The following is a 16939-nucleotide window of genomic DNA, read 5'->3' as shown; positions in this document are numbered from 1 at the left end:
TGGGGTTTGTGGCAGTCGCTCGGTAGTTCTGTGTCTCTCTGACTCGGTCCTAGCAAATCTCTAATACACTAATTACATTTTAATAGGGAGTAAGCTACTGGAACATAAGTTTCACTGCTCCTCTGAGAGAGAGAGAGAGAGAGAGAGAGAGAGAGAGAGAGAGAGAGAGAGAGAGAGAGAGAGAGAGAGAGAGGGAGAGAGACAGACAGACATACATACATACATACATACAGACATACATACATACATACATACATACATGCCTACATGCCTACCCACATGGAGATTTGAAGCACATCCTATGTAAAGAAATTCCAGAAATATTTCTATAACTGTGTATATATTTTATGATTCTGTTGTGCTGCTTCATTTGTAAATGGACATGATTATCCACTGATGATTTTATAGAGCTTCACTGTAAACTCACCACTTAAAATACAGCCATTCTCTTGGGAGAGAGAGTTCAAGCTTCCTGTCCAATTGAGTTTCATATTATTTAATTTATACACTTACTCAAGTACTGTTCATTTTTTAAAAAAAATGTTTAAATTAACTTGCAAGTCGCTTTGGTTAAGGGCGTCTGCCAGATCCCGTAAATACAATCAAATGATGAAATTCCTGGAGCCTTTTTGTTCATTTCACCTCTAGATGGCAATATAGTCCACGTTTAGTTTTATATCCAAGCTTCAGTTTACATGCTTAGTGCAGATTTTTGTAATTTGAGAAATGTAACTCATGACCCATGAGTGTGTGCACGTAGCCTAATGACTTTGTTGCGTCTGAATAGGTTTTCAGGTCCAGGGCCGAAGAGGAGCCAGTCTCATGGATCGGACACCAAACACAAGCACCCCGAACCTGTCATCAGCCAAATCATTGACAAACTCAAACACATCAACCAGGTGAGTGTGAATCTGCACCCCCCCCCCCCCCCCCCCCCCCACACACACACACCTGAAGAACAATCGTTCATATCAAAAGCATTACCACATCCCGATATTCTCTGTATCACTTTTTTCACAACTCGACTCACACACTAGGATTTGTAGAAGTGCTCTATCAGGAGGAACCCAGTCATAAGGGCTGCAGGCATCTTCAAAACAGACCACTGCTGAAGACACAGCAGAAGCCTGCCTTTGTCCCTTGACAATACCACAGGTGGTGGAGACATCAGCGTTTCTCTTCACGTGTGTGGATGGGATTTTTAGGGCAAGGCTTGTTAGAACGTTTTGCAGTGTAAAAACTTTACACCTTTAGACTGATCACACAGATTGTTGCGTGTATAATGCAACTATTCAAATATTAAGCACATTAAGCAAAACTGTACCATCTTTTCTATAAGAGAAAAAAAACACCTTTTTTTTAATTTACATTCCAAGTTTCCACACACGGAACACAAACATGTGTTTTAAAGCTTCAGAACAGTTTCTGCCATGTTCAGTTGAGCTTTAGATTTGGACATGAAAAACACGTTAGTGTGGCATAATGTAAACCGCTAGCATATAGCACCTATATAACTGGGGTGTAACGATGCACATACTTTAAATTTAGAACGATACTATATGGTCGTGTCTCGATTATAATGAATGTTTGACGCAGCATTCCCAGCATGTGTGAACATGATAAAAGAACAATAACTGGAACTTTTTGTAAAGTGGTTAAGACGTTGGACTTCTGATCGGAAGGTTGTGAGTTCAGATCCCAGCACTGCTAAGCTGCCACTCTTGGGCCCTTGAGCAAGGCCCTTAACCCTCAACTGCTCAGTTGTATAAATGAGATCATTGTAAGTTGTTCTGGATAAGGGCGTCTGCCAAATGCTGTAATGTAACTTAATAAAGTAAAATCCACAGTGCTGAATTAACACCTACAGTGTTTATTCAAGTCCAATTGGACACAAACGAACTCTTTGGAGGTTAATTCAACACTGGGGAATTTTTCTGTGCAGTCATTCATTCACATTCTAATGGCGTGGGTGTCAGGTGTGCGCTAGAATGGAACAAACTTAAACACGGTTAAGCTTTCACTGGCGTGACTCCAGGGGGCGTATGTGAAGCACAGAGCTTTTCCCATCCTGTTCTCGAGTAGCTGTAAAGTCAAAGTCATGTAGCTCTGTGTAGCCTTAGGTGTGTTTTTGAATCCTGCTTTCTCCGATACTGAATCTGCTTCATGTCTAGTTTTAGAGACCCCAGTTTGAGAACCACAGCTGTAAGAGACATTATGCATTATGGGTATGTTCTTTCTGTGCATTCGGCTTTGTTTCTTACCCGTTACTATTGTCCTAACAAGTATGGTTTCACAAATATTTGAGCTTACGACTTTTTATTGTTTGATAATTTTTATAAATTATTAGGGCATATCTGTAGCTAGGGACGCAGAAAGGCGTTTTAGACTGGGGTGCTGGAATTTTAAGCAGCATCCATGCGGCATGATGTCACACCTGAATGATGGTCAAATCATTTTTTCTTTTAAAAGAGAATGTGTGTGTACGGTGATACAATGATAGTTCACTTTTCAAATTAGATGGTGTTGACTAATTTGCTATAACTGTCCCTCAGTGGTGGAATGAACTTCCAACCTCAATCCGGACCACAGAAGCTGTCACTATCTTCAAAAAACAGCTAAAGACCCACCTCTTCCATGAGCACTTAACTAATCGTTAACTTAACTAACCGGGCAGCTGTGGCTCAGGTGGTAGAGCGGGTTGTCCACTAATCGTAGGGTTGGCGGTTGGATTCCAGGCCCACATGACTCCACATGCCGAAGTGTCCTTGGTCAAGACACTGAACCCCAAGTTGCTCCCGATGGCAAGTTAGCGCCTTGCATGGCAGCTCTTCTACCATTGGTGTGTGTGAATTGGTGAATGAGATACAGTGTAAAACGCTTTGGAACGACTAAGGTTAAAAAAAAACGCTATATAAGTGCAGACCATTTACCAACCCTTAAATGCCAACCCCATGTTATTTATATATATATATATATATATATATATATATATATATATATATATATATATATATATATATATAACATACTCTGGCTCTTGCACCTCTACTCTGCACACTTTTCTTCCCTCGAACTCAATTATAGATCTTGTATGGTAGCACTACTCGTATTGTTCTCCACTTGATATATCGCTTTGCTCATATTTCCTCATTTGTAAGTCGCTTTGGATAAAAGCGTCTGCTAAATGAATAAATGTAAAATGTACAACAGCACGGCTCTGATAGTAGTCAAACATAAACGATACGATTTAATATGTTAATGTTTCTATAGTAACTGCTCATTCACAGGGACTTTTGTATATATGGTATGGCAGATGCAGCACTTTAATCTAAACCTAATAATAAATGAATTAAAAATGCAGTGCTGGTTAAGAAAGAAAATCATGTAATTGTTGATATTGTATAAGTTTTCTGTTAGGTGACGATTATTGAACATTTCACGGAAGGAGTCTCTAGTGTTGGCACTTGGTAAAAGTCAGTAGGTTTTCCTGAAACGGAAGTTAGTTCCTGTTATTGATTTTTTTTTTTTTTGTAGCTATATGAAGTCATTTCATCAGCAGCGTCACCTTTTTCATTCTCTTGAAGTTAATGAGACAAAAAGTGGCAACAGCTGGTCGAGTCGATGAGAAACCAGACAGCGTGAACTCCTCTGGACTGACGACTCAAGTTTTATGGACGTTCCATAATATTTAAGCAGTTAAATACAACGTATCATCCATCCATCCGTTTTCTGGACCGCTTATTCTAACCAGAGTCACGGGGCGCCTGGAGGCAATCCCAGGGGGCTCGGGGCACAAGGCGGTGGGACACCCTGGACGGTGTGCCAACTCATCGCAGGGCACAACAGCAAACACACATATTCACACACAACACATGTCTTTGGATTAGGGGACGAAACCCCAGAAGCACAGGGAGAACATGCAAACTCTGAGATTTTATTTTGATTTTATTTCCTTATTTGTTTATCTATATATAATTATGTTAGCAGTTGCAGTTAAAGGACTATTGAAAGGTTGCAAAGTTTTGCAAAGTTGCAGCAGCAGTCCTTGTCTGCAACAGAAATCCAAGGTTTTAGGCTATAGCAGGTCATCATGAGAGAGAGAGAGAGCTGTGAAGTATCTCGGTTCCACTTGGTTGTGTCATCTTGGTCATACCAAAAGTTATGTGGTGTTGAATCGTCAGTGTGCAGAGCCATAAGTCAGGATTACACCCGCTTCCTTTGTGTGTGCGTGTGAACTACTGCTTTGCTGTGTTTCTTGTGTGAGACTTGAAGTGAGACTTGAAGTTTGTGGAGAGTGTATGTGGTCTGTGTGTATACTGGATGTGTGTGTGTGTGCGAGTGAGAGAAAGAGAGAGAGAGAAAGAGAGAGAAGCCTATTGCAGCTCTGCGCTCACCAGGCATGTCTGAGTAGATTAACATGGTGCTCTTGTTTAAACAGGATGGAGAGGCAGGTCTGAGCAGGAGGTGGGGGAAGACCAGGGGTCTAGGGTAGGTTCACTCTTCCTCTGGGACAAGCCTTCATTTTCTCAATTACTCCACCGCATTACCTCATGCCAGCAGGCTTCTTCTCTCCCGTACTCTACGTGAAGTAGATAGCCTGGGGTTGGCTTGAGAACGAGTGCTAGATAAATGCAGATAGACAGTCAAGACATGCTGGTATAACCACAAATTGCCAAGCAAACACACACACACACACACACACACACACACACGCGTACACGCATCATATGATCATGGATCAGCTGTATGGAGGCTATGAGGGCAGATCAGTGTTGCTGACGTCCTTATGTCAAATGAGTGTGCTTTGGAAGAAAGCCGAGTTTCTGTATGCTTTTGGGAAACACATCTGTTACATTTATAAGCATGAGCGCATACACACACAAGCAGAAAAGACCCGTGTACTTCTGTAAAAAGTTCTGAGATGCTAGTTAGGAGTTACACTATTGTATGTATGCACAAGGGTATAGTACAGACATCTCACAACAACCAGCATGAAAGACTACGTCAGCTATTGCACTACAAGTACCACAAGCTACCCTCATTATATACCGTCCCAAGTGAGTCAGATCTGAACAAGTTCTAACAGCGCTCACACAGGCGCTGCAGAATACAGCTAAATGTCTTTATTCTGTTTTCTTAAGATGAACAATAAGACTGATTTTTGCTAGATTACGACATCGCTTTTCAAACAGCTTCGGCATTGAGTTAACATCCGGTGTGACTGTTGCATAGGGTTTATCTGATGAATTTAATCTGTTTCTCCCGAGGCCTGTGTTCTATTTTTTATTATTTTTTCCCCCAAGTAAAGCTGGTCTCCTTTCGTTTTCTACAGTCAGGAGCTCTGCTCACCGATCTGTACGGACAGCACATACTGACTGTGAGCTTCCCTCAATGGAGTCTGTTTAATGTAAGAGCAGAGGTGATCTCCCTCGGCTAGGAAAGCTCGATCTGATCTCTTCACACCTCCAGCTGTGTGTGTTACTCTATATCAAGTGTTTCCCATACTTGGGTAATACCTTGGTGCTACACCCAGTTAGATTTTAATGAATGCCTAATTAAATTTCATTTTTATTGCCTTTTAATGCATTCAGATCCTTGTATTTAATTTGATGGTGACGTGAATGCAGCAAGTGAAAGAGAGACAAAGGGAGTGAGAGCGAGACAGAGCGCGAGAGAGACAGAGAGACAGCCCTGTTTGTCTTCAGTTTGTTTGTTTTTTTAACTTCTTTAAGATACCAATTTGTATCAAGAAATAATTTCTTTTCTCTCATCTCCATGTTTCTATACGGACACCCAGTTTTATAACTAATATGTTAATAATATTAATAAACAGTTCTTCTGTTTCCGGTAATGCTTTGGCAATAGCGTACATGAATATGGTCAAAGCTTGTTGAATTGAATTGAGAGACAGAGAGAGCGAGAGAGATTTTTAACTTGAAAACCTTTTATTTAAGTCATACTACAAATGAATTCATAGTACACTTTTTATACTTATTAATTCATCAACAGTAATGTTACTGCAACACATTATTAAAAAAATACTTTTTTAAACCTTCCTCATCAATACCCGTACAAATCAGGTCCTTATAACACCATTCTAACCTTCTCATGTCATTTATTTTCTTATATAATTCGAAGAAATAAACACTGGTACTAATTGCCGACCAGATCAGTTGTCTCATTTGTTTTAGTCTTTTAGCTTACCCGACGAGGAAGTTCAGCGGCTGCCAGTGTTTTTGATAATGGTGTTCCACAGATAAAAGCCTGCAGTGTAAAATCCTTCCCACACCTCTTAAACAAAAATATTAAATCAAAAAGTGGTTCGAGTCTTGCATATTCTATCAAGCAATTAAAACGTTTTCTCAAAGCCCTCTAACATTTGGATTTATAATGGATACAAATGCATTCACAGCCACAGCACCATGCAGAATTCTGCACTGGAGATCACCAGAATGTTTTCTCCATGGTGGTTTGTACAAAACCTTTCAAACTGGTGATCTATCTTTTTTTTTTTTTTTTGGTAACAAGGAAGAGAAGCTCTTTGTGGCTCTGCTCTCAACAGGCATATAGAAGTGGATTAACTTGGTGTTCTTGTTTAAAACAAGACAGAGAGACCGATTTAAGCAAGGAGGTATGGGAAGTCCAGGGGTCTGGGTTAGGTTCACTTCTCCTCTGGGGCAAGTCGACATATGGGTCAACGGGTCAATCATTTCAAACCACCTTATAATCAAATAACAACCCATACAGGACGTGAACAAAACAACATAGCCGAGAAACACAACAAATTCGAATGGCAGTATAAGACTCTTCATACCCTCTGGACTCGGAGACAAATTATCTCCTGTTATACTGAACAAAGTTAGCAAACCAGATGGCATCCTAAATTAAATAATCACCCACACAAGCCAAATTATTCAATTAGTCATTGTTAAACTTATTCAGCAGGAATCTGAGTGTAGGTTATTTCCCTGGACTCTTTGTTTACATTTAATCGCTAGCTACTAAATTCTAATTATGTCATTCTAAAGAAGCAGACAAACTGCTGCATTAGTACTCTCTCTCTGTGTAATAGCAGGGCACATACAGTGGTGCTTGAAAGTTTGTGAACCCTTTAGAATTTTTGACGTTTCTCGGCAAATATGACCTAAAACTTCATCAGATTGTCAGATAAATCCTAAAAGTAGATAAAGAGAACCCAGTTAAACAAATGAGATAAAGTATTTTTCTTGGTTATTTATTTATTGAGGAAAATGATCTAATACTACAACTAAACGTTTCTGGTCACTGTTGATCAGTCCTGCACATCGGCTTGGAGAAGTTTTAGCTCATTCCTCGGTACAGAACAGCTTCAATTCTGGGATGTTGGTGGGTTTCCCTAGATGAACTTCTTGCTTCGGGTCTTTGCACAACATTTCTATTGGATTAAGGTAAGGACTTTGACTTGGCCATTCCAAAACATTAACTTTATTCTTCTTTAACCATTCGAATTACTTGAGTTTGGACTCATCTTTTCACAAATATTTATCCAATAGCCTTCTGGCTATTGGATAAATGAACATGATCTTTGAACTGCAGACAGGCAACGATGTTCTTTTTGGAGAGCAGTAGCTTTTTCTTTGCAACCCTGCACACCATTGTTGTTCAGTGTTCTCCTGTTGGTAGAGTCATGAACATTAACATTAGCCTATGTGAAAGAGGCCTTTAGTTACTTACGCTGGGTTCCTTTGTGACCTGGCAGACTATTACAAGTCTGTACTGGGGGGGTGAGAAAGAGCGTGGGGTGAGACGGTGTAGAGGCGAGCGAGAGTGGTGGGGTGAGACAGTGTAGAAGAGAGCGAGAGTGGTGGGGTGAGACGGTGTAGAGGCGAGCGAGAGTGGTGGGGTGAGACGGTGTAGAAGAGAGCGAGAGTGGTGGGGTGAGACGGTGTAGAGGCGAGCGAGAGTGGTGGGGTGAGACGTTGTAGAGGCGAGCGAGAGAGAAATAGTGTTAGTTTTTATTTCTAAAAAAACTACCAAACTGGAATGAGAGCATGTAAACCTAATCAGTCATGTCTTTCAGTCCTATACATTATACATGCAATATCTGTTTAAATACATATTAAACACACTAGTACATCACAGCCCCCCACCCAGTCTTCAGTCCCCTGACCCACGTATACTTCAGATCTGTGGGAAACACTGATACGGCTCTAGAACTATAAAACAACTCTGGGTGTTGACCGAGCCATTTTTATGGAACGTTTTATTTTAACTTTCCCCTCAACTTTAGAGACGCTGTTTCAGACGCCTAGCGTGACTGGCTTCTCTCTAATGACTTGTGGGTGTTTAGCAGTTATGGAGCTCAATTGCAGGGAGATGTAGAGTGTTTTGGTTTTCGATTAACACCTCTCCTGACACTGTAACAGTGGGGACTGTGCTAAAAACCCAGAAACATTTTTATAGAATTAGAAAATAGAAAACTTTAACCTCTTTCGACTCTTCAGGATCGGCTTTCTCACGCCTAAACGCGGCTGATGTAACGTCTGAGTCAGGCCAAGTTTAAAATGAGCATCCTTCCATAAACTGAGGGAATAAAATGACTGTGTGCCGAAGTTATTTCATGCCGGCAAGCACTCAAAGAACATCTGAGCTCTTATCTGCTTGCTCGACTATAATTTCTCTTCGTTGATATTGACGTTTCCTGTGGACTGCTTGCACTGAAAATATTGTTGGAAGGTATCGACGCATACCCCGTATGAAAGTAATTATCAGCCGTTTAATGGCGCTCAGGAATGAGAAAGATGTGTTTGTAGACGTAAAGTTACACACATGTTTATATGGTGTTTTTGTTTTTTGTACAGCTGTAAGCGAGTGAATTACTGAGTCGTCAATTATGTCATTAATGTGATCTCCAAATATTCAAAAATTACCTTTTAATCTAATCCATCTAGATCAGAAACATATTAAAAATGTTTACGGGTAACAGTAAATACTCAAACCAGCAATCAACAATAAACAGTCAGTGGAATCAGAATTTTTTTTAGAGGACATGTAGGTCATCACGTGATAATCAATCCTCCTTGGAATTGTCCGAGTACCGACATCAAGGCAGTTTTCAGGAAGCTTGAAAACACGTGCCTTGTACTGTGATTATGTCTCATTTACTCCAAACGGCGCTAATCCGACTTTGTCAAGATGAGGACGTACAAAACAAACAAACAGTCCATCAGTGTTTTTCCATTACATGCTGTCACAATCAGCCATATTCCGAGTATTCAGAAATTGTACAAATTGTCATATTCAAAGATAGTGTATGTCAATATCTATGTGAGGAAAGTTCTTCATACTCAGTGTTGGTTTATACAGATGCGTAAATGGATTATTTTTGGATGGTTCGTTCATTCATTCATCTTCAGGTGAATGAACAGCTTTATCCCAGTCAGAACTCTGATGGTCCAGTGTCCATGCTGGGAAAATTGGGTGCAAGGCAGGAAAATACCCTGGGTAGGAGAGCCAGTCCATTTCAGCCAGTGGGGGGTGAGAGAGAGAGTGTGTTTTGGGGGGGACAGAGCTCTACCACCTGAGCCACAGCTACATAGTTCAAACCCGATCACTGCCAAGCTGCCACTGTTGGGCCCTTGAGCAAGGCCCTTAACCCTCAACTGCTCAGATATATAAATGAGATAACGGGCTAGATAAGGGCGTTTACCAAATGCCATGAATGTAAACATAGGCACTTGCCTTTAACCCACATAAAACATAGAAAATAGGAACTGAAGCAGCAGATCACTTTTGTTTTTGCTGTCAAATGTAATGTGATATAACAAAAGCAAGAGACAATTTTTTAAAAAAAAAGAAGAAAGAAATGTCGCACCAATTCCGTCCAACTACAACTCCCAATAGACATGTCTCAACCAGCTCTCTCAATAGGTATGTCTCAACCAGCTCCCTAGTTCAGTTTTCAAGGCGCTGATCAGGGAGCACCCATGCTCACACTGTATTCCCTTGCTGGAAATGATGTCATGTTTTATGAAGCTTTTCAGCTTGGGGGATGAGCTCTCTGCCAATTTCCGGCTACACATGTAAGTAGCTTGTTATCGTTGTTGTAGTTCTCAATTGATTACTTACGTTAGCGATCTGTAACTTTATCTGACGTTCTATATATGGTTTGTTAGGGTCTAACGACTTTTTTTGGATTTAATGATCTATATTTTTTAAACTCACTCGCTAGCCTACAATCATGCTTGATGTATTATGACAGAAATACATGTGATTAAGCTAACAAATTTATGTGACGTATAAAACTTCAATATTTTGAAGAAAAATTAGGCACATTTAAGCACACCACCAACTTGATGGATCGCTCACAGTTGAGTACAGTTGAGGTCATAAGTTTACGTCTTGCAGAATCCGCAAAATGTTCATCATTGAGCAAAAAAATTAAGAGGGAGCATCAAAATTGCATTTATTAATTTATTAATAACAAGAACAACCGAAGGACTTGTACACAACTATTACATAAGTGCAAACATTCACCGGTTATCAAGAAGGCAACACTATACATTAGGGAGGGAGGGGGGTGTAAACTTTTGAACAGGATGATCGGTGGAAAATGATTACTTTTGTTTTAAAGATCTTATATTTTCCATTTGGTACTGCCCTTCGCAAGCTGCCTGAGACATTTACATGTTTCCCAGAACACAAAATATTAACATTTTACACCGATCGTCCTGTTAAAAAGTTTATACCCCCCTGGCTCTTAATGTATCGAATTGCCTGCTTGAGAATTGATGAATGCTTGCACACTTTTGCAATAGTTGTGTACGAGTCCCTCAGTTTTCCTAAGTCTGAAAAGATGGATCAAAATCCTCTCAAATTCACAAATCCAGTGTACTTGTGCATGAGGTCTGAATACCAACTCCTCACTGCACAAATGTAATGAAGAAGAATGAATCAATGAATTGATTTTTCTGGGGCAGGGAGGGAATGTGGGAGATCGTGGGGATTGTGGGAGATCATGATTGTGTATTTTTTTTGTTTTGTTTTCTTCCATATATACAGTTGAAATTCAGAGTTGCTAGATCGCAACCAAACTCAATCAATTAGGGAATTAAGAATTTGGGAAAGAATAACTTTAGAAGTTTCATTAGCTTGTCTCTTCTCTCTAGCTCTGCTTTCTCCTCTCCCTTTTTCATTTCATTCTCTCTTTTCCCTTTTCCTCAGTTCTGATCCTGAACTTTTGTACCCTAAGTGCGACAATATATATTAAACGAAATAGAACCCACATGTGGGAAGCAGTGGTGGTGATGCTATGCTGCAGTCACGAAGGAAGCTCAGTGCTGCACTTGAGGCAGCAGAATGTGTTTTGGGAAAGGAAGAGTGCTGGAGAAGGATTTTCTTCTCATTAGTAGAAGATTTATCCTTGTGTTTTTTGTTTATATAAGCATGTTGCTTGCAGGCACTCTAGGGGGAAAAGGGAGAAAGGCTTGAGGATTGTCGTCATGTGCTTATGTGATCTGTGATCTCTGTTGTAATGCATGTAGTTTCACTTACACTGATTTGTTGAATTAGATTTTAATATTTGTGTAGCATGTCTTGCTGTCTCTACCTTTATTGAAACCATCTGTTGAAATTCCCAGAGTGTAGGATTACTGCAGAGGGCTGCCTCTCTCCCAGCAAGCAGTGCAGTTCACATGAAAATGCTGCAATTATCTGATTGGCCTTTGATTCCAGAGCCAAACTTTGAGAAGCGTTTTTGCACAGCTAGAGAGGTGAGGAGGCACTAGGAGTGTCAATAAGATGTGTTGTAATTTGTTGGAATGAAAAAGAAAACCGAATTTGTGCTTTTGCACTGCAAAGAAGCAAGTTGAAGTTGTGCCCAAAAGTTTGCATACCTCTTGCAGAATCGGCTAAATCTTAATACTGTTAACAAAATAAGAGGGATCATAAAAATCTCATGTTTTATTTAGTACTGTCCTGAATATGGGATTTCACATAGCAGGTATGTAGATATAATCCACAAGACAAGATAATAGCTGAATTTATTAAAATGACCCTATTCAAAAGTTTACACACCCTTGATTCTTAATGCTGTGTGTCGTTACCTGAATGATCCACGACTGGAGGATTTCAGAAAAATCCTCCAGGTCCTGCACATTCTTTGCTTTTCCAGCATTTTCTGCATATCGCTACCGGCTTGCTCAGTTGGGATAAATTCACACATTTAAAATCTGCATACCGTGTTTATATGCTTCTGTAAAGCTGCTTTGAGACAATGTCCATTGTAAAAAGCGCTATACAAATAAAATTTAATTGAATATATGAGCCCTTTCCAACCGCGGCTATATAATGTTGAGATCCGTCTTTTCACACTGAGGGACTCGAACACAACTATTACATAAGCTGCAAACATTCACTGATGCTCAAGAAGGCAACATGATACATTAAGAGCCAGGGGGATGTAAACCTTTGAACAGGATGCTCTGTGTAATATTTTGTCTTCTGGGAGACATGTAACTATATTATTTTGTGTCTGAAGGGCAGTACTAAATGAAAAAAGATCTTTAAACAAAATAACAATAATTTACACTGATCATCCTGTTCAAAAGTTTACATCCCCCTGGCTCTTAATGTATCGTGTTACCTTCTTGAACATCAGTGAATGTTTGCACTTTATGTAATAGTCGTGTACGAGTCCCTCAGTTGTCCTCAGTGTGAAAAGACGGATCTCAACATCATATAGTCGCTGTTGGAAAGGGCTCAAATATTCAAAAGATGCTGGAAAAGCAAAGAATGTGCAGGACCTGGAGGATTTTTCTGAAGAACAGTGGACAGTTTAACTGCTCAGGACGAACAAGGGACTCATGAACAACCATCACAAAACATAAAGTTGTGGATCATCCAGGTAACGACACACAGTATTAAGAATCAAGGGTGTGTAAACTTTTGAACGGGGTCATTTTAATAAATTCAGCTATTATCTTGTCTTGTGGACTATATGTAAGCATCAGTGATGTGGAATAGCTTATTCAGGACAGGACTAAAGAAACAACATGGGATTTTTATGATCCCTCTTATTCTGTAAACAGTATTAAGATTTAGCAGATTCTGCAAGGGGTATGCAAACTTTTGGGCACAACTGTACATACAACTGCATCGAATAGCAGATTTGCAGCCTGTACTCTCTGCGTGCATCGTTTTTCCCATCTTGTACTTTCCCCTGCGTTTCTGTTTCTTTTCACGCTCTCTTCATCTGGACTTCATGACTTTTTAATTTGTCCTGTGGTGCCACTTTCCCTTGTTCCAATTCTATATCTCTGCTCATGTTCACTCCCTTTTCTTTTCAACGCTTCATTTTTTCCCTCGTTCCCTCCCATGCGTCGTTCTGCTCTCATCTCCTTTGTTATATGACACACTACAGTCCTGTTCCTGATGTTCCTCTGCTTCTCCGGTTCCCTTTTCAATACACCTACAAACACACAGACGCACACAAAGCACGCACTGGGTTGGGCAGAGTATGCTGAAAAAGCACCATTCTAAAGGTATTTAGTAAAGTATTCTGTTACAATACTTTAAAAACAAACAACTTTCCACAATTTACTTTACTGTAGATAATTTCCCACTATGTTGCTGGTCAGTAGCTTTCAGTATGTTATGTTTCTGGATGTCCAAAGTACTCGAGTTTTTAAACTTCATCAACTTAGATAGCAGACTTAAATCAGTGTCAAAGCTATGAAACTGAAAATATGCCACTGGTGCAACATATGCTTATTACATTCATATTGCATATGGCTTTGAACCAAAAAAAATTTTTTCTCACAATCGGATGAAAAGAAGAATTCATTATCTCTTCATGTATACGTGTGTTTGACATTCAGACAGACACATGTAAAATCCATTCTGTCATTCTTTGACACGTTGACCTGTTGCCACCGACTGCTGCTTTCTGTTAGGGCTGCACGATTATGGCCACAATGATAATCACGATTATTTTTGATCAATATTGAGATCGCGATTATTTTTCACGATTATTCATTGATTTTAGGGACGACATTTTTATTGCACGTTCATTTTTAAATAAACAGACCGCTGCTTTCACCTCCATGTCGTGCTACATTCCTGCTAATGTACAAATCTTTGCATCGAATTAGACTGATCCTTTAAGTGCATCATCTCGTAGAAAGAAAATATCAATAAAATTGTACCCAAAATATATGATAAGTACAAATAAAAATACCATCAAACAAATGAAAATATGCAATCAAATATAACAATGTGCAACCAAATGAAAACAATTCAGGCGAATGCAGAAAAGGCAATAACAGTGTTTACAGGAGGAGATACACAGCCAAATCACCCAATAGAGTGGTGCAGGGATGACGTCATTTTGTACCGGAACCCAGGAGTTATCATCACACTGGTTCCCTCGACAAAAACCCAATAGGATTTTCCCATAGGCTTTTGGATTATTGTGAAAAATAAGCTCTGTGATCAACAAAAGTTTATAACACTGAGACGATTTTCTCCATCAAGATAATTTTCACAAATTAACAAAACTTTTATGAAGTTTGAAGCCTAAGTACAATGTCAGAAATAAACAGCTAACCGTATACTATAAACGAACTACACCACGGTCGCTCGACTTCAACGTCACCATCACTAAGCTTCCGAGAACTTTTCCAAACTTGATTTAAAAACATTTTCCATAATACGGATTTACTCCCACTGGGTGTTGTGCACAGCATACCTGAACCAGTTTATCTGGCAAGTTTTTTCCTGTTCAGCGTGATGACGTGTAATGTCCCCGACAACGTCTGTAGTCCCATTTAGCAACTTGTTAGTGTCATGATTTCCCCTCTGAAACCCGGAGCCTAGCTCGTAGCGCAAGAGCGCACGCTTCCAGTTTTTTTAGTGACGTTGACTCTGTTTACTTTCTACATGCGCGTTTGTTATGATTTCTGTCGTGTGTCATCATTAGTCTCAGCTGTTTTGTGTTCACCCTTAATTACGTTTGAACCCCTCATGCCTCATTGTTCGACGTGAAGTATTGCATGTGTTTTCCGTGTACCAAGCCTTTGTTCAGTTTCAACGTCAACATCGCAGTCGATCATTTTCATGTAATCGTGGGCTGTCAGAAACGTAATCCAGATCAATATTCAATTAATTGTGCAGCCCTACTTTCTGTGCAAATGAGAGAACAGGTACTCCGGTTTCCTCCCCCAGGCCAAAGACATGTGTTGTAGGCTGATTGGCATCTCTAAATTGTCCGTTGTGTGTGAATGTGTGAGATTGTGCCCTGCAGTGGGTTGGCACCCCGTCCAGGGTGTCCCCCAGCCAAGTTCCCTGGGATAGTCTCCGGGCTCCCTGTGACCCTGTGTAGGATAAGCGGTATGGAGGGTGGATGGATGGATGGAATTTCACTACTTCATTTCAGTACTAACCTTTCTCATGTCTAAATTTTAATGGACGTGGTAAAGAATTGACTCCGACCCAAGCTATTGATATTTCTAGATTTTAGATCCAGACTAGCAGACTTTTTTCAGTTTTCCTGGTTGGCGTTTCTGTGATGCAAATGCATAGAATGGTATGAGATTGGATACAGGCATCAGTGTGTTGACAGAGGAGATTGACATCCCTCCCACCCAGAGAGCAGAGAGCATGGCCCATTTTGGATCCCTGGTCAGGGGTGGCTATAGCATTATCAGGATTTGAACTCACAATGGCCTGATGATGGAGCAAACCACTTTTTGTAAAGAGAACTTTGTCATGTTAGAAACATTTGCCCGTAAGCTCAACAAAAATATTTTCTAAGAAGAAAACTCAGTCCTATTTGCCAGCAAATGCACTATGAAACGACAATCGAGCATGTGTTCTGTCAGGGAAATGGACTTTTTAAACAGAATCAGAAACTCTTTATTGCCTATGACTTGTGCTTGCAGGAATTGGTTTTGGTTTGGTGCCGGTGTGCAACATTAAACAGTACACCAAAACATACAGTGCAGCAACAACAGACAGGATCAACAGTGCAGTAGACACCATTTATACAGTGGAAAGAAATAGCCATTGCAACAGCTCAGAGACAGGACATACGACAAGAAACATAAGGCAAAAGTCTGAGTGTGTGCAAAATTTCGTTGAGGCGGTTCAGTAAGAGTTGATCTGGACTGGGGCCGTTGAATAATTGGATAGCATCTAGAAAAAAACAGTGTGGTGTGTATTTTGGGAGGTGATGGACTTGTAGTGCCTCTATGATGGCAGCTTGACAAAGAAGTGGTTGCTTTGATGTTTGGTGTCAGCAGCAATTTTCACTGCTCTCCTCTTGGACCTGATGGTGTAGAGGTCCTTGAATTTGGTCTGCTCATAGTCCATGAACTTCTCAGCTGAGTGGACCACTTGCTGTAGTCTGGTGTTACAGATGGAAGAGGCAGTTGTCGACCTGCATAATATGATATATAATGGGGTAGAAGTGTGAGAGTTCCTCCAGTGAAGTGCGTCACTTGATATAAAAGCTGGGCTTTAGACCCTCCATATAGGCAGAGGTGCAGCATGGGGTTAGGTTCGACACTGAAATGAAAACTTCCCACCCCCTCCCTGAATCCCCCTTCCATTCTTTCATCCTTCTCTCACCTCTCTGTATACGTGCCTTTTCATATTCAATAGGTGGAAACCTGTATATCTTTCCCACAGTGTTCTTCCTTCACGCGAAACCTTTTTTTTTTTCCTGTTTGTCTTTCATGAATTATGTCTCTCATTTATTTTCACTTTTCCACCCCTAAGTCCTCTCACTTTGTTTTACCACTCTCCCTCTCTTCCTCTCCGTACATCTGTTGTACAACACAATCTCACATTCTTGTTCTCCTTCTTATTCATCCACCTCTCATACTGCTTCTATCTGCCACTCTCTCCCCTGCTGGCTAGGAGGTTAGGTGGAGAATGTGAGAGGTCTTTTCCTCCCAATTAG

At 40.3% G+C, this 16939-nt stretch overlaps 1 protein-coding gene across 1 annotated transcript in view; it reads left to right on the top strand.

The window, feature by feature from the left end:
* Window positions 1–16939, top strand: part of gpc3 (glypican 3) — a 123539-nt gene that overhangs the window by 83304 nt on the left and 23296 nt on the right. Inside the window, exon 6 of the mRNA XM_047157177.2 lies at window positions 788–899. Within this exon, the coding sequence (XP_047013133.1) occupies window positions 788–899 (112 nt within the window). The remainder of the gene's footprint in view (window positions 1–787; window positions 900–16939) is intronic.

This window comes from Ictalurus punctatus, chromosome 8, assembly GCF_001660625.3.
Source record: "Ictalurus punctatus breed USDA103 chromosome 8, Coco_2.0, whole genome shotgun sequence".
NCBI classification, from domain to species: domain Eukaryota; kingdom Metazoa; phylum Chordata; class Actinopteri; order Siluriformes; family Ictaluridae; genus Ictalurus; species Ictalurus punctatus.
The sequence above is the reverse complement of the archived record's forward strand: the minus strand, read 5'-3'. Positions and strand labels throughout refer to the sequence as shown.